Raw genomic sequence first — 18,192 nt, 5'->3', positions numbered from 1 at the left:
CCCAGAGAAGCAGAGAGCAGAGATGGACAGGTTCAGAGAGAGACTGACATGTACACAGAGACACACAATCAGACAAAAAATTTAGACTTAAGGCAAAAAGACCAAGGGAGACTAAACAGATGGAGACAGAAAATGATAGGGTGCTGGGGAGAAAGACCAAACAAAATAATGAGAAACCGAGAAAAGAGGGAGAAACAGACACGGAGTGACCTAGAGATGGGAACAAGAGGAGGAGGGATCGACAGCAGAGATAAGAGGCGGGGAATCAGCCCAGAGAGGGGCCCCAAGGCGGCCTGGCCCTCCTGAGCTCCAGGGAAGCAGCCTCGGGACCTGCTCTAAAAGCTGGGCATCCTCGAGCTCCTGGGCACGTGCCCAGGCCCCAGCACCCCAGGCATCTGCGCTTCGGGGGAGGGGCGATGACAGCCAGTGCCCGCCCTTCTTCCTTGTCGGGTCCTGGAGGTCCGGCTGGAGTTCGGCTCCAGGCTGAGTGAAGAGGGCAGCTTGGTCCCTGCGTCCTAGCCAGGCCCCGGGACCACGTCTTCTAGCCCGACCTCACCAGTAAGCACGGCAATGTGCTGGAAGGGCATGAGAACTTTCCAGGGGTTCAGCCCATTTTCAGAAAAAGAAGTGAGGAAGTCGCTTTCCCAGAGACAATCGAGAAAATGCTGACCCCTCTGCGTGCATGTGAAGGGCACCACCGGGGGAGCGAGACCCCAGCCGCCTGGCCCAGCTCCTGGCTGAGATGACAGGGTGGTCCCCGAGCCCCTCAGAGAGTCACCTGTGCAGACGCCCAGCCGTGGACGGAGCCTCACCCACCCCGGAGTTGGGATCCTTTGGCCACTCGGCCTCCCTGTGCCCTGCTGGTGCTCAAGCTGCCATGCTGGGGCACCGGGCCCAGGGAGATGACCCACAGGGGCTGTGCTGGGGTCTGCAGACTGCTTGTTAAGACACGGGAGAGAACGCTGGTTCCTGAGCAGCAGGTGGAGACTGAGCTGGGGCTGTTCTCCCCACATTATCCCCGGGTTCTGGTTGGGGACCACGAGCTTCTGCTACTGGAACAGCTGGCTTGTCTGCCTTTTTCTGGAGAGTTAATTACCGGGGAAGTACTTCAGTGATCTCAGTCTTGGTTTCTAAAGCGTAATTCCAGTGGTCCCAAAGATGTGTGGCCAGGACTCTCCGTGAGAGCTCTCCCCACACCTCCCAGGAGAGCTGCACCCCCAGAACCCTGCAGCCTCTCCCCGGCTTCTGCCCGTCACCCTGGTGCCGGCCCACCCAGCCGAGGACCACCGGCTTCCAGGGCTAGTTCAATGGCCTCTAGAAACCCGCCACAGAACTTGCGGGGTAGTTCCAGGAGGTCTGCCCTCACCTGGATGTGCTTTATAAAGTGATGAGGCTTTGGTGGCAGAGAGATGGGGCGCACACCTGATGGAGGACCCCCTTCGGGCTGCCTGCTCCCCTTCTCCACCACAGAGCTGCCCTTCTCAGTTTATCCTGTGAGCACCTCTCTCCTGCAGCTTCCCTACCTCTCTGCAACATGCTCGGTACCCCAGCGAACAGGCCCTGGGAAGCTTCTGCACTTGCCTGTCTCACCTGTGCTCCCACCCGAGGCCCAGAGGTGCCCATGCTCGTCTCCCCACCCCTCTCCTCTGCACGTGCAGGATGTGAATTCTCAGTAGTCTACCGGGCTCCAGAGGTATAAATAGTTTATGTCATATCCAACTATTAAACACGATTTTAATCCCATTTGTGATGTCAGCTGAATAACTTGCAGGGGGCAGCTTTGATGTAGCTGGTGGAACTGAGATCGCATTGAACAGATGTCACAGCTGAGAGTCTTTCAGTGTTTCCATCAGCAACCTGCCCGTGTGTGTGTGTGTTTTCAGGGGAAGTATTACATCGAGGAGGGGGTGAGAAACTCCGTGATTCAGTGATTGTATACAGCACATCCATTTGCAACTTGGCAGCTGTACGCAGAGTCCAGATGTAGCAAGGCTTTGGGGGTGTTAAGCTTTCTCTCCCATTACTCAATCTGGGGGCTTTGTCTTCCGTTGGGTAACATCTAAAGACCAAGGGAAACAAACAACAAATGTGTTTTTGCTGAGTTTGGTTGCTTCTTGGTTGACGGAGAAAATGAGCAGGTTTGGAAAGGCAGCTCTGATCCAGCCCGTGGTGTCCACAGTGAACAGCTGGATGCTTACTGAATGAACAAAGGGATACGCGGGGGCAGGGGGAGAGCAGGAGGGAGGGCGTGGCGAGAGCGTGCTCTCTTGCTCGGCAGGCGCATGCAGACACCTTCAGGAGAGGGGACAAATGGATGCAGACCTCCCCCTGTTGGGGCTGGGGGCATCGGGGAGGGGCAGCTGCACCCCCAGGACTGTGCACGGTAACAGCAGCTGACAGGTGCCGGGCACTGTGCTAGGGTCGCCACCCGAATGGTTTAATGTAATCCTCGCAGCCAGGGGGTGAGCCAAGTGCTGCTACCTCCACGCACAGATGAGGAAACCGAGGCACAAGGAGGTTAAATGACCAGGTCGGCATCACTCAGTAAGTGGCAGAGCCAGAATTCAAACCAGGAAGGATGCTATGGGTTTAACCACGACGCTAGACTGCCTTGGACGGGGCCCACCTAGGAAACGGGGCACCTGGGTTCTCAACCTCAGCCCGACCTCATTCCCGATGCCTCCCCCCTCAGGTGGCTGAGTTGTCCCTGGAAAGAAGGCCAGCAAAGTCCAGAGACCTGGCAAGGCCGGCGACCTCCTCCTGTGCAGACTGTCATCTGTGTGCCCTGGTAAATTGATCGTCTCATTAGAGTGTGTTTAGAGGAATGTGTTTTAGTAGTTGGTGGGCTGTTGTCATGATGATGACTTTCTTGTTGACAGAAGAATTTCTGCTGTGTGACGGATAGCGGACTGGAGGAAGCAGGAACACCCCTTGCCCTGGGTCTCTCCTGCCAGGGCCCAGGAGCCGCCCAGGTGGTTCTTTTGTGAGGGTTCCGTGGCTGGCATAGGTCTCCTGCCCAGCTGGGGGGTTGGTGGGCGAAGGAGGGAGGCGCTGCACAGTGGCCACGACTGGCAGCCTGTTATAGGAGGCTTGGATGTCTGTGTCTCCCACCCTCATTCCTCCCAGATTTGGCTTGTATCTGGGGAGAGCTCTGATTCACGGTCAGTCTCAGGGCAAAAAGAGAACTCGGATGTCATTCGGTCAGATCAGACAAGGAACTGGCATGTCTGCGGTGAGGTGTCCAGCTTAGGCCCGCATGGCTCGTGGGTGGTGGAGCCTCTCTGGATGTGGACCGCTCCATCCTCCAGCATCTTGCTTCCTTTCCGTAGCTGGGCCTGCTGCTTGATGCCACGCCTGCTGCACGGAGGAAGCAGGCGGCTGTGGACAGTCAAGGCCTGGACTGGGGTTGGGGAGGGAGGCATCCCTCTCAGCGTGACCCTGAACTTACATGACCCTCAGAGCGAGGGCTTCCCTCCCATTGCCCTGGTCCTAGACCTGGCCAGAGTCCTCTGCCTGGTACAGGTGGGGGTGGGGGGGTGTTAACAGCTGGTGAAAATGGCAAATACAAGACCTTCTCCAAGGCCTCAGCTGTTGTGTCTAGGTGTCCGGAGCAAGCCCATGTGAGGGTTTCAACAGTTTCTTCCGCCCTCTGGAACCTAAAGGTCACCTGCCAGGATTCCAGACACTGGGAGAAGTCTGCTCTCTGGCTCCCAAGGCGGGCCCTGGAAGCCCCAGGACATGGCCCCTGCAGACCCCAGATCCCTGGAGAGCCACGTGGAGCACAGAATGCAGACACTTAGATGAGCCAGGGCTGTTGGGAGGTGTTTCTAGGTGGATTTGAATTAAAATGAGTAAAATGGCAAGGAAGAAACAAATGCCAACCTACAGCTCTGGCCTTGTCCTTCAGAGACTCCAACCAAAGCCACCAGCTCATGGTGGCCTCATGCTCTGTGGCAGGGAGGGGGGTTTAAGAGAAGAAGAGTCGACTTCCGGGGGCTGACACTTCCAACCTAAGTCAGTCCAGTATGGAGAGCAAAGCTGCTGGGGCCCTGTGTTGAGCTCACCTTTGTTCGCGGAGGCCGACGGGTACCATAGAGAGATTTTAGACCTTCAGGAGTCTCCTTTAGGGACTTTGGGAATGCAATGCTGGAGGAGATTTAAAGTGTCACTGTTCATGCTCGTCGTAATAACTGACCCTGGCTGAGGGCTCCCGGTGTGGACGTCTACAAGAAGAGTTCCCAGCGTGGGCTCTGGAGAGCTGGATGCCCACCTCAGAAACCCGTGCGGCCTGGGGGCCCTCGGTTTCCCAGATAGGGACCGCAGTCGTACCCTGGTCCGGGAAGATCCCACATGCCGCGGAGCAACTAAGCCCGTGCGCTACAACTACTGAGCCTGCGCTCTAGAGCCCGCGAGCCACAACTACTGAACCCGTGAGCCACAACTACTGAGCCCACGAGCCACAACTACTGAAGCCCATGTGCGTAGAGCCCGTGCTCCGCAACAAGAGAAGTCACTGCAATGAGAAGCGCGCGCACCACAACGAAGAGTAGCCCCCGCTCGCTGCAACTAGAGAAAGCCGGCGCGGCAATGAAGACCCAATGCAGCCAAAAATAAATAAATAAAAAGATTACATGAGATAATACGGGCAAAGTACGAGCTGACTGAGCGATGATTCCTCTTCCTCTTCCTCTTCTCTCCCTGACCGATGCTGCCAGGACAGGGCCTGGTGCCGTGCCTCCACTCTGGAGCCCTGGGTGCCCCTTGTGCTCCCAGCACCTCTGCTCTGGCTTCCTCTCCAAGGGAGGGTGTGAGGCCGCCTGGCTGGGCCGGCACTGCCACGGCTGACCACCCTATTTGTCGGTGTGGAAGTTCTACCTCATACAGGTATGGAAATGGGGCTTCAACTTGTTGCTTGTAAAGGACCCTCATCGGTGATGTTTTCTTTTGTTTGTTTGTTTTTTGGCCGCGCTGCGTGGCAGGCGGAATCTTAGTTTCCTGACCAGAGATCGATCCCGTGCCCGCTGCAGTGGAAGCGCAGAGTCTTAATCACTGGACCGCCAGCAAAGTCCCCAGTGATGTTTTTAAGAAGATTGTCACCCTCATCTCTGACAGTAAGAAGGACAAGATGGTCCTTTGGGTGCCCCTGGGGTTGACTGACCCAGGTCCTGTCTCCAGCCCTCCTGCAGGGGTATGGCTCTGGCCTGGCCGTGCTCCGGGCAGGGGGGGCCAGGCGGTCCCTACCCCGGGCTGGGTCAGTACTCACGCTGGATGTCGATGGTGACCGAGGTCTCCTTTCCTCCGGGGATGGCTTTGTTGGTGGCTCGGCACACGATGCTCTGCCCGTTCTCCACGTCGCCGGGGGAGATGAAGAGGGTACTCACAATGCTCTCACGCTTGCCGTCGCGAAGCAGGGTCTGCAGGGGGGGGGAGAAGGCCCTTGTCACTCAGCTGGGGTGGCCTGGGTGGGTCACGTGCCAGTCTTGGAGAGGAGGAGGGAGCCCTGTGGATGGAGGTGGGTCAGCTCAGCACACCCAGGGGAGCCCGTCTCCATGCAGAGCCAGGGGTTACCGTTAGCTCCCTGGCCCAGATGAGTGCTGGGCTTCAGCTGGAACAAGGAACTGGAAAGTTTTCCAGCATGTGTGAAAATCAGCCTGGACTTGCCCACCCTGACACATAAAAGAAACCAGGCTGGGTCTGACGGAAACCAGCTTCTATGTAGAAATGAACTTGTAACTGTTCTGCCTCTGGTCTGGGGGTGTCTCTGGGTCTGCAGGAAGCTCTGAGATGGGGGGCTACATGCAGGTGCTGTGGCCCCTGGGGATGACGCAGGCTGTAGAAGGGGGTGCAGATTGGGGGGTGGGGGTAAGGGCGGGGCTGGGAGGGATGTGGGCAGAATCGACGCACACTGACCATTTCATTACTTTACCTGTACAAACCCTTTAAACGTTTCAATCGTTTCACTTCCTGACCTCATTAGAGCTCGGACCAAGCCACAGGCGGGACAGATGCCATCGTCTTTCATTTGACAGGTGAGAAAACAGGTGTGATCAAGAGAGGCTACGGAGCTTGATCAAACTCACTTCAAGTTGGTGATAATACAAGTAAGAGGATCCCGGAGTGGGTTGAACAGTATCCCCCCAATTCATGTTCACCCAGAACCTCAGACTGTGACCTCATTTGGAAATAGGGCCTTCACAACTTAGTGAAGTAACTAGTAATTAGTTAAGGATCTTGAGGCAAGATCAACCTGGATGTAGAGTGGGCCCTAAATCGAGTGACTGGTGTCCTTGTAAGAGGAGGAAAAGACACAGGGAGAAACAAGGAAGGGGGCCATGGCGAGAAGGAGGCAGAGATTGGAATGATGATGTCACAAGCCAAGGAAAGCCAGGAGCCCCCAGGAGCTGGAAGAGGCAGGAAGAGTCTCTCTCTGGGGCCTTTGGAGGAAGCACAGCCCTGCCCACACCTTGATTTTTTGCCTCTACAAGTGTGAGACAACACATTTTGGTTGTTTGAAGAACAAAGTTGTGGTACTTGGTTACAGTGGCCCTAGAAACTAACGCAAGCCTAAAGGTCTCCTGTCTTCCCCATGACCATGAGGTCATTCCTCACAGCTGCTGTTCCCCATCATTGCCGCTACCCCCTCCCTCCTCTGAGCCCCCTTCCAGCTACTTCCCCAGCCGTTTACTGCCCCGCACCCTGAGCTCCCTGGTGGCCCACGAAGGTGGGTGCATACTGGGGAGGTGCAGTGCGCAGGAGGGTCACTTCAGGGGACAAGGTGGGGAGACTGGACTTGCTCAGTACACCCCAGGAAGGAACTTGATCCTGCAGCAGGGGGTGCGGGATGCAGTCTTACTTTGCCAGGACTGGAGCCAAGGAATAGATGGACAGACTCTACTCCCTCAAAATCTCCCTGAAAATAACCATGACATCCTCTCTAATCCTCACAGGACCTTGGAAGGAAGACAAGGCTCTTGTCTCCTAAATAACGGAAGAGAAAACTGAGTTCAAAGTGAGTCAGGAACTTGCTGGGCAGGGCTGGGATTTGCACTTGAGAATGGTGAGCCCTGAGCCCATGACCCTCCCACTGCAGCTTCCTGAGGACCTGGAAGCCGGGTGGTGTGATCCCCACTTAAAGGTGGGAACAGTTAGACAATTAAGTAGCTTCTGAGTTTAGCAGTGACATGCAGGCGGCTGGACCCTGCCTCTAGGTCCTCAGTTCAGTACCCTGCAACACTAGAAGAACAGGACGGGCGCTTCGGTCCAGAACGGCGCGTCCTGCTGTAGACAAAGCCAGACTCAGATGCCAGAGAGATCTGCAGAGCAGGGCAGTAGTCCCGGCCTGTTTCTCCTCTGCTGTAGAACGGCCTGGGCGCAGGCCTGTTCCCGTCCACATTCTCTCCTGGGACGTGGGGTGATGGTCTCAGCCCTGGGCAGAGGGATCTTGGAGAGGGGCTGGGGGAGGGTGCTACGGTCAGTCCCAGGAGCCGGTGGGGTAAGGGTCTTGAGCTCAGCCTCAGGGCCAGGGCGCTAACCTGGAGGCCGGCCCCCGGGGGTAGGGCTTGGCGCGCGGGCGGTGTAGCCCCGCCCAGCCGGAGCAGGGAGCTGCGGCCGCACCATCGTAACCTGCTGGCTCCGGCTCTGCTGACCTCCCGCGTCTATAAATAACCAAGCGATAATCAACAATTTCCTGGATGAAAAGAAGACCTCGGGGCTGGGGTTGAGGAGGGAGGGAGATCGTATTGTTCTTCCCCATCTCTTTTTCTTTACTTTTCTGTGGTGCTAACGAGGGGCATTTACATAAATTTTACTCTGCAGGCACCCCTCAGGTTGATCTACTTGAGGGGTGCAGGGCCGGTGGGAGGGGAGCCGGGGGCCGAGCTCCCAATTAGGCCCCTGACTGCTGCCCGCTCCCCGCACCCAGGGCGCTCCTCGCCCAGAATGATGATTAATGACATATTTACTGTGTCTGGGCGTGTGCTTTTCTGGGAAATAAAAATTCTGGTTCAAGTTGTTTGTTCCGCCTAATTAGAGAAGGGGAGATGTGTTCATTAAACCGGGGGAGAGCTCAGCGCCCGCTCCCCACGCCGCTCGGGGGGGTGTGAAGGCGAGGCCACAGCACGTTCCTGGGGAGGGAGCCAAGCGCAGGGCGAAGAGGGGGCCTTGGTCTTCTCACCCTGGTTTTCCTCCTTCCCTCGTTCTTTCCTTCCGCATCTCCTCACCTCTCCTTTCTTTCTCTTTTCTTTTCCATCATTCCTCTCTTATAAACCTCCACTGTTCTCACATGCAAATGAAACCCTGGGACTTTGTGGCCTCCAGGTCCAGGCCAGGTGGACACTCTCTCATTTGCTGATTCTTGTCACTTCCCCGTCCTCCCTGCCCCTTCCCTCCCCTGAACTTGGCTCTGGAGACGCACCTCCAGGCCGCCACCTTCTGCCTGAGAAACAGTGGTAAGCACGCACTCAGCTTCAGGAGGGTAAGTGGGTTATCAGCGGTGAATCACTCTTTCTGGGGTCACCACCTCCAAGGCCTGGGGCAGCATTCCCTCCAGCTTGGTGGGCACTAGTGTGACCCTGATGGCCTCTCCTGCGGGTGCCGCCTGTGTGTGCAGATATGGACCAGGAGCGGGGCCTATATACCTCACCTGCACAGGGGTGAACATGCCAGGGCCTGTGTGTGTGTCCACCGGCCTCTGGTCCACTAACTGCTTCCAAAGAGCCTTCCTGACTGTCCCAGTGTCTGTGGGAGGCTTAGAGCTCATCTCTGGCCCCTGCCTGTGCTGTGCTGCTTCCTGTCTGTGCATCCAGCCCCCCTGTCCCATCCCTGAGGGCAGGCACTTGGCATTCAGTTGGCAGTGGTAGTGGGGGAGCTGGGCTGGCCAGGGGCAGACTGCACCCTGTGTGAGGTTATCCAGTGTGGGCAGCTGCCACCACTCTGCTCTTTCCAAAGCCCCTGGAGCCTCAGCTGGGCAGTGGAGAGCCAGGCTGAGCCCCAAGAGCTGGGAGGCCTCGTGACCACAGTTGAGGGAGGATGGAGGTTTGGAGGGAATGCATTGGGTGGGTGGCCCAAACCTGGTGCTGAATATGGGATGTTCATTGATATGCAAACAGCCTGGAAAGGGCTTGAACCGGCCTGATTGCCTGGCAACAAGGCCTCCTCTCTTCTCCCTCCTCACTCACCTCGCCCACCTGCCACGTCCCTCAAGTTTTTTTAATCGTCTCTTTGCCCCCCCTTCTTATAGCTGCCTGGGGACTCCATTGGTGCCTGTTGTGTGGTTTGAATGAGGGCTGTCAGGGAAGGTGGAGGTTTGCACGGTGCCTTTTGCCCCAGACCCTGTGTCTTCAGGGACCAACCCCCAGTTTTGTTCCCTGGGGCCAGGAAGGATGCTCTTCACAAAGAAGGCCAGGATGAGTGGCAGCTGCACACCGAGTAGAGACTCTTGGCCCCTAAGATGGACAGATGAGATGGGGGGTACTGGGGTGACTGGAGGGGAGAGATTGCAGAGCTGGGCTCCAGTGAGGGCCCAGCGTGGAACCTAATGAGGCTCATTGGTCCTGGGGGTGGGTGGGTGGCCCCTTGGGCAGGCAGCAGTCTGAAGCTGGAGGAAGCAGTGAGGTAGGGCTGGAGGGTAAGGGGCTTCAAGGTAGAGATGTACACGACTGTATATCCTAAGACCAAGCGACCCGCCCCCTGTTGTGCGCATCCGGGTCAAGGCCTCATCCCCCAATGTGGCAGCTGCTGGGGTAGTAGCAGATGGGGCAGGGATCTGGCTCCCACGGAAGACTTCTCTCTGGCCTCAGCCCAGACTGTCTCCTCTCCTCTTCCACAGCCTGTCCTGCGTCCCCTGGTCTGCCTTCCCGATGAATGCCAGGTGGCCTCCATTCTGGTGCCAGGCCCGGAGAAGACGGCCTGAGGCTGGGCATCCAGGAAGAGAGGACTTGGAGAGAGGCCTCGCCATCCTCTCCCCTGCTTCTGCAGCCAGACACCTGCTGGGAGCTGCGGGCCCTCACCCAAGCACCCGGGCTGCGAGGGCTCTGGCGGCCGTGGGTCCAGGGAGAGGCTCCACAGCCTGTGCTGCTGTATCCTCTTCCCGAGGATTCTCCCAGGGCGAGGGACTTAGCCATCCTCTGCGATGCCATCCTCAGTCCCACCAGCCCATCCTTCCCCTGCTGGCCGCACGGTGGAGGAGCAAAATGAACACCCCACGGAACCTGGGCTGCTGTGTGACCTCTGGGGAGGGAGAACAGGGTGAGCCAGACGGGGCTCTGGGAGGAAGGGCCCAGTAATACCAGCGAATGTTTTACGAAGCCCTGACTCTACGCCAGGCACTTTACCCAGTGCTTTCAACGCATTATCCTTTCTACGTCTCAAAGCAATGCTAACAGGGGTCCGCAGTTATCATCCTCCCGTTTTGCAGATGGGGAAGCTGAGGCGGAGAGCTGAAGTTACCATAATATGCGATGGGGCTCAGGTCTGAACCAAGTTGGTAGGATCGTGGGGCCTGCTCTACTATGACACTGTCACACTCGCCCAGGAAATGTGGATGGCAGGGTGCACCATGGGGACCTTGCGGATCAAGTGAGGGAAGGCAGCGATCCTAACAGCCTTGCTTCCCCCTGCCCGGCACTCTGCTCATTCAAGCCTCGCGACCAGCCTTTGAGGCAGGTGCCATGGCTCCCATGGTAGAGATGGGGACTCTCAGGCACAGCAAGGTTAGGGAGCTTGCCCATGGTCACAGAGCTAGAAGGAGGCAGAGCCTGGATTCAGGCTTCCCAGCCCCCTGGGTCCACGGGCTTAACCACCCACCATGTGATAAATACTGAGGCTTCAGCTATGAGGGCTTTCAGGGCCACCCTGTGGGATTTTTTTCTGTAGACGGTGGACCCTGCTTGACTTTGTGTACTCGTGTGTCCTCTCAGCCTCTCTTTCTCCCTGTCTCTCTGTCTCTGTCTCTCTCTCAGATGCTCATGTCCCTGGCCCCTTCTCTTGCATAGCCTGTCTGGGGCTGCTCTGCCTTTGGGACTTCAGAAGTTCCCAGGTCAATGGCACGTGCAGTCCTGGGGAAAAAGGGGGCAGCAGAGGGCTGGGCTCTGGCAGCCCCCAGAGCAGATGCCATATGAGTATGGCTGGAGGATCCAGCCTTCTCCGTGTGCCCCAAGTCACAGGTTTATAGCTTGTCAGACCTGGCAGGTCCCTGCTATATGTGAATTGTGTCCCCCTCACCCCCGAACTCATATGGTGAAGCTCTGACCGCCAGTGGCACATATTTGGACATAGGGCCTTTAAAGAGGTAGTTAAGGTTAAATGAGGTCATAAGGGTGGGGCCCTAATCCAATAGGACTGGAGTCCTTATGAGAAGAGGTAGAGACACCAGAGATCTCTCTCTCTCTCTCTCTCTCTCTGTCTCTGAACACACAGAGGAAAGGCCATGTGAGGACACAGCGAGAAGACCGCTGTCTATAGGAAGCCAGGAAGAGAGGTCTCACCAGAAAGCAACCTCACTGGCACCTTGATCTTGGACTTCCAGCTTCCAGAACCGTGAGAAATGCACGTCTGTTGTTTAAGCCACTGGTCTGTAGTATTTTATCATGGCAGCCCAGACAGACTAATACAGAGTGTCTGATCCAGCCCCTTTGTTTTACACACAGGAGCCTGAGGCTCAGGGAGTGACTTTCCTGAAGTTACACAGTAGGGATGGATCCCAGGGCCCTGGCTGGTGGTGCTATAGTTCCTGCCGTGGGCCGTGGGCCGTGGGCCAGCGGGAGGGTGACAGGGTCGTGTGGGACAGAGGGTGGAGCGTGGCCTCCCTGCTCTGGTCTGCAGGGGCACGGGGCTGGGCTCTCGGAGGGGCCTTCCCCTCATGGACGAGGCCAACGTGCTGGGGGCAAGGTCCAGCAGGGTGACCCGGACCTTTCTCTTCCCCAGATGGGGGCATGTCCTCTGAGGGCAGAAATCTTGGCAGGGGCCAGGCTGGTCCAGCTTCAGGGAGGGACTGGACAGATGCCCAAACTGAAGGAGCAGCCCTTTCCTTCTTCACCCTCATCTGGGTGATCCATCCCTGTGTCATATTTTTGTATTTCCTAACACAGCAGGGTGGCTCCAGCTCCGGATGTGAGTGCGAGATTTCTCTCACAGTAAAGCAGCTTCCCCCTGGATGGACTCGTGCCCGAGGGAAGGCGTTTGTCCTGGGTCTGGCACCAGCTCTGGGTGGGGGGCAGGGGCCCAGGCCTCGATCTGCAGGTTTGGAGCTGATTCCTTGGCTGGGTTTTCGGCTTTGGACAGGAAGGACACTCCCTCAGAGGAGGGACGGTCCTATCTCGTATCCGCCGTGGATGGTGGAGGCCGTGCTCATCTTTCCGGGGCCCAGGAAGTTGGTGCACTGGGAGTGGGCAGCAGGCCGTGCCCCTCCTGCTCTCTGAGGCCAAGGAGGGCCAAGGGGAAAGGAGAGCCACGGTTCTGGAGGCCTGGGCCTCCCGCCTCAGAGCCTGATCCAGTCTCTGAGCAGCTGCGCATGTGTCTGAGGCTGCCCGGAGAGGAGTAGTAGGCCCGCCGTTGGGAGGACTGTCATCAGGTGAGAAGGGCCGTCACTGCCCTCGTCTGTAGATCAGGGAGCCGGGCCAGCCCTCCCCAAGGTCCCGTTCACCTTTAACGGCTCCGGGGTATGTCAATGCTGCCTGGAACTCTACTCACAGCATCCTGGAGTGGAGTTTGGTGGGAGCTGTTTTAAAACGTGCCGAGGATTTTGTTTTTATTCAGGGTTGGTGAGGCTGACAGATCAGGAGAAGGTGGCCATTGAAAAGGTAGTTTGGGGAATTCCCTGGCGGTCCAGTGGTTAGGACTCCGGGCTTCACTGCCGAGGTTGTGGGTTCAGTCCCTGGCTGGGGAACTGAGATCCCACGAGCCGTACGGCAAGGCCAAAAAAGGAAAAAAGAAAAAGTAGTTTGTTCCTCAGCTCCCTAGAGGAGGGGGCACACGACTCCATGTACAGCACTGGCCCTGCCAGGATGCACCTGGTCAGTCAGGAGGCAGAGGGAGCAAGGGGAAAGCACGGGTGCAAGTCTTTACTGTGGTTTCTGTGGGAAAGAATGGACAAGGCAGGGTAAGCAGCTGAACAGCTCTAGGGTTGGAGGGTTAGAATAATTTCCGCGGGCTCTAGGCTATAGGGGTGGTCTCTGGTTACCTGGTATCCAGCTCTGCAGTGACTTAGGGTAAGGGGAGAGAGCCTGGGACCGCAAGAGCCTGATAGAGGAGGGGGTGAGGCTGTGGACCCAGGGTGCTTTGGTTTGCATATTAGAGGCCTGTTCCCAGGTGTTTGCTCCCTAGGGATTAGTGAGCCCTAGGAGGGACCGTCCCTCCTCAACTACAAGATGTCAAAGCATCATGAAATATAGAAAATAAAAACATGACAAATACAGGGGCCAGTTCAGGGCCCTTCCAGCTCCTGGCACCTTGTGTAAATTAGAGAAAAGCACCTCAGCCGGTAGGTACAGCAGATGCAGGGCTTGGTAAGGGATTATGGGCTGGATTCAGCACCCCTACCCCACCCCAAGCTAGGCACCTGGGACAGGAAGGAACCTCAAGAGCCTCACCTTGCAGCTCCAGGAGGGGGGGCAGATCGACTAATAAAAATACAGACATCAGTTAAACTTGAATCTCAGATAAACAATGCATAATCTTTAGTATAAATATGGCCCATAGTGTGGCCCATGTAATATTTGGGACATACGTACACTGAAAAGTTATTTATTGTTTACCTGAGATTCACGTTTAACTGGACATCCTGTATTTTATCTGGCAACCCTCAGCCCTGGCCACCTGTGTCCCTGAGTCCTCTCCTCTGACCATACTCTATTCTTAGGGTGACCAAGCTCAGCGATTACCCCAGGAAAGAGAGAAAGTGGAGGAGAGACAGAAAAGGTCAGATAAATAGAGGCAGAGCACGAGAGAAAAGACAGAGAGAGAGACAAGGAGCCAGGAACAAAAGGTGACAGAAAATCACACAGGCAGAGCAAGAGCTGCAGGGAGATGGGGAGAGCCGGCCCCTCCTGCAGCCCCTCCCCTCCTTCCGCCCCGCCTCACCTTGGAGTAGGTGGCTCCATTGATCACCTCTCCCTTCCTCAGCCAGATGATGGAGGCTGCAGGCTTGGCGTTGTCTGCATGGCAGGTGAGGTTGAGGGGGTCCCCGGCCCGCAGGCTGATGACAGGCCCCCCCAGGATGACGGGGTCGTCAGGTGGCACTGCGGGGAGAGGAGGGGAGAGGTCAGGCTGAGGGCGCCCCTCCCCTCGGGCAGGGCTGGGTGGACTTTATGGAGCCGATGACCAACAGTAATTATCATTCTTTAATAAAATGTATAATCCCCTTGTAGGATAACAATAACAGCAACAACAGCAGTAATCCTGACACAGGCATCGCGTGTTTATTTGCAGAGGACTCTCATGTCATCATTTCATCCCACGTGCGGCAGCCCGTGAGGGGACAGGGCAGGCGTCATTAGCTGTGATTTGCAGATCGGGAAGCACGGCACGGCTGCCTGGATTGCTTTTTTTTTTTTTTTTTTTTGCGGTATGCGGGCCTCTCACTGTTGTGGCCTCTCCCATCGCGGAGCACAGGCTCCGGATGCTCAGGCTCAGCGGTCATGGCTCACGGGCCCAGCCGCTCCACGGCGTGTGGGATCTTCCCGGACCGGGGCACGAACCTGTGTCTCCTGCATCAGCAGGCGGACTCTCAACCACTGCGCCACCAGGGAAGCCCAGATCATTCTTTTTAACTTCTCTCTCCCTCTTTTAAAACAAAGCAATGTCACATCTCTCGTCTGATTTAATCCTCACAACCATCTTGCGAGGTAAACATTATTATCCCAATTACACAGATCCGGAAACCGAGGCTCAGCAAGACCAAGTGACTTGCTCAAGGTCACACAGTGCATGAGTGGCAGAGCCAGGGCTGGAAGCAGGTCCCCTGACACTTGGAGTACCAGGCTGGTTGCTTCCCCTGCAGGGGACAGGTGACAGGCGACCTTTCAAGGCTGAGACAGTGTTTCAGAGGGCTGGGCATCTCCTTAGCACTTTACTCTCCCTCATCCCAGAGTCAGAATGAATCTCTCTTGCCTGGTCCTTCCACCCCATTTCATAGCAGCGTGGTCCCCGCCACGAGACGGGGACTGCCAGGGGGAGAGTGACGCCTCCCGTAGCGCCCGGCACAGGGCCCGGTGCCTGGCGGAAGCTCCATACACGTTTGCTAACTCCAGTGCAGTCACGCCTTTGATCCCCATGACGACCATGGGATGCGGGATGGGCAGTTATGATGATGGATGACCATTGTTGGGAGAAGAGGCCCAGAGAAGTTAAGTGACTGGCCTAAGGTCACAGAGCCTCTTCTGAGGTTTGTGCTTGTGGACGCACAAGGGTCTCAGGCCTCTGCTTTCCCTGTCTCTCCTCCCTGGACAAACCAGAAGGGGCAGGGCTCCTTGGAGACCACCTGAGGAAGCCCTGGCCTTCTTCCCCAAGGCGGGGCTGGTCAGGAGGGCTGAGCTGCGTGTTTGCTCAGTGAATGGGTCATTAGGTGAGAGTTGGGGTCCTCACGCAAAGGGCCTTCTTTGCCCAGTAGCCAGAGAAAGTCCATCCTTCCAGCCAGGCCCTGTGAGACCTTCTGGGCCCGTGGGCAGGAAGGCAGCCTGTCCAGGCAGTGGAGGCACATCCAGACCCAGCAGCTCTGCCTTCCAGCCCCTCCCCACCCAGGGCACCCCCAGCAACCTGCTGGCTTCCCTCCGCTCCCCAGGGCCCATCCCTGCCCTGGCACCTGCCAGGCTCCTCAGGAAACTCCAGGAGACCCTGGGGCCAGGTGAGTACTTGAAGCAGCACGCCTCCAGCTAGTGGCTCTGCCCCCTCCCTTTCCGACCTCCAGGACGCCTGGTTCAGAACTACAACCCTGGCGAGTGCCATCCCCCAAGTTTCTATTTCCTAAGGGAAAAAACCCTCCCGGCTTCCAAGTTGCTCTCGTCAGCGCCAGGACTCCACTGCGATCCTGGCCCAGGGAGAAAGTCGGCCTCATTCAGCCCTGCCCAGCCTCCTAGGGGGACCTGGGTGCAGGCAGACGGTGGGTGTGGGCCGGACAGTAAAGACAGCCTCCTACCCCGCCCACCCTTTACCCCCTCATTAGTGCCAGAGGCCTCCTTGGTGCTGTGGGCCAGAAAGCCCCAGGGAGGCTAAGGAGGGCCTTATAGTGCTGGGGAGGGGATTTTATCTCCTTGCTTTGGGCGGGCCCTTCCAGCAGGGAGGGCTGCGCTGGGCTCCCGGCCCCTCCCTCCGGGTGGCGGCTTTCGAGCTGTTAGATGGATGTGCTCAGGCGGAGCTTGCTGAAGGCCAGGGAGACTGGAAAGAAGCTTCCGGAACAGAACCAACAGCTGGCCATCCTGTGTCCGCAGCCTCCCCAGTGCTGGGCCAAGGGGGTGAGATTGTGGAAGTGCCCTAAATCAGAGGCCAAAGCGGGAAGGCAGTCCCTTGCCCAGTTTTATTTCCTCAGATATAAAGTGTGAAAGTACAACAGGGGATCTGGAACGTTTCTCCAGCACTGACATTTGTTGGACCCGAGACAGTGGTTCTCGCTGCAGTTTACAATATTCCGGGGGAGGTTTTAAACGCCCCATCGCCAGGCCACACCCTGACCAGCTGAATCCCCATTTCAGGGGGTAGACCAGAGCATCAGGGCATTTTAAAGCTCGCAGAGGATTCTGCTGTGTGACCGGGTTTGAGAACATAGTGTCTCTGGGCCTTGGCTCAGTGTAACCACCTGTGATCACGGCTAGTGCTGCGTTTGGAATGTCGGGTTAGAGGAAGGGAGGGGGAGTGGGACTGTGCCGTGCGATGCTTAGGCGCACGTGCGCGCGCGCACATCTTCCCAAATAAGCGGCTATCACGCCGGTTGTTCACGTAACCATGCATTAGGGATCGGCCCTCGCCTCGGTGCACACCAGACGGGGTAGGAGGGGGTGTGGATGGGGGCTGGGGCGGGTGAGGGTGGGAGGGGGAGGAGGGGGGAGCTTTGGGGCCCGCAGGCTGAATAGAAATCAACAGTCGCTCCCTCCTGGCAGCTGTGGTCCTGACAGGAGGGGGGTGACTCATCACCTCTCTATTCAGACTCAGGCCCGGACCTGGGGGGCCAGGAGGGGAGAAAGTCTCGAGCAGCCCGAGCCTGGAGATGCATTATTCATCCATCCCCCTCCCAGGATTCGTTATTATCCTGAACCACTATAGAGCTGGGTCTCCTAATTTTTTAATCACAGGGAAGGTGGAAGCGTTAACCTTTTGTGATTAATCCGAAGATAAAAATAGTTGACGGTTTTGGTGTTGAGCTTGGTGTCGGTCAGGAAAAGTGCATTAGCTGTTGGGTGACTGAGACCTGGGAGGACTTGAGCCCGGGCAGAGCGGGTGCCGGGAGCTGGAAGGCAGCCCGGGGGTCACACCCTCCCTGGGACAGGGGCTGGCTCTGGGGCGCTGCATTTGAAAGGGGCACATCATGCGAATTAGGGTTCTACAGTCGTGGGGGGTGCCTGGCTCTTTGCCATTTACCCTCCTGTCATCCGGGCTTTGGGCAGGTGGCTGGGGGCCTTCCTCCTTACTCTGCCCATCTCTGGCCATCAGCCGTGTAGACAGTGCCACGTGTGTGGGTGTACAGTGTGGAGGACCCGCGCTCCCTGTGTGGGAGGGAGCCCCTGAGGAATTTCTCCCAGCTCTGCTGCCCAGAGCAAGCGGGCTTCAGTGGAGCGGCGGGCAGGGAGGCACAGGGGAGGTGTATGAGGCCAGAGAGCATGGTGGCTGCCCAGAGTCACAGGGAGCGAGGGTAAGAGGGGATGGGGAAGTGCAGCCTGGCTCCACCTGGGCGGTAAAGCCTTCACCTGTTTTAGGTATTAGGGCTCTTTATACCATTTTACAGCAACAAGAGATTCTGTGGCTAAAAGCTGTATGGGACCGATCCCCAGCCCCACAGCTATCTCTAAGACGTGCTCCTATGATCAGAAGGCCTTCTGCACTAGAGCATGTGCTAGGGGTGACCATCTGACTCTCCTTCCTGCAGGACATCGGCTGGACAGAGAGTAGAGTGGAGCTGGGTTCAGAGGGCTTCCGCCTCATTCTGGAACTGCTCACTGACTCTGTGCCCAGCTCATTTGACTCCTTGGTCTTGGTCTGCCCGGTTGG

The 18,192-nt window shown here is 57.2% G+C and overlaps 1 protein-coding gene across 3 annotated transcripts in view; it reads right to left on the bottom strand.

The window, feature by feature from the left end:
* Positions 1 to 18,192, bottom strand: part of KIRREL3 (kirre like nephrin family adhesion molecule 3) — a gene marked incomplete at its 5' end in the record, with an annotated part of 540,300 nt that overhangs the window by 26,377 nt on the left and 495,731 nt on the right. For all 3 annotated transcript variants that reach the window (XM_082845695.1, XM_082845696.1, XM_082845697.1), the window contains 2 exons: positions 5,264 to 5,414; positions 14,077 to 14,234. In XM_082845695.1, the coding sequence (XP_082701821.1) occupies positions 5,264 to 5,414; positions 14,077 to 14,234 (309 nt within the window). The remainder of the gene's footprint in view (positions 1 to 5,263; positions 5,415 to 14,076; positions 14,235 to 18,192) is intronic.

Source organism: Leucopleurus acutus, assembly GCF_964270905.1.
Source record: "Leucopleurus acutus genome assembly, chromosome: 8".
In the NCBI taxonomy this organism is placed as follows: Eukaryota; Metazoa; Chordata; class Mammalia; order Artiodactyla; family Delphinidae; genus Leucopleurus; species Leucopleurus acutus.
The sequence above is the reverse complement of the archived record's forward strand: the minus strand, read 5'-3'. Positions and strand labels throughout refer to the sequence as shown.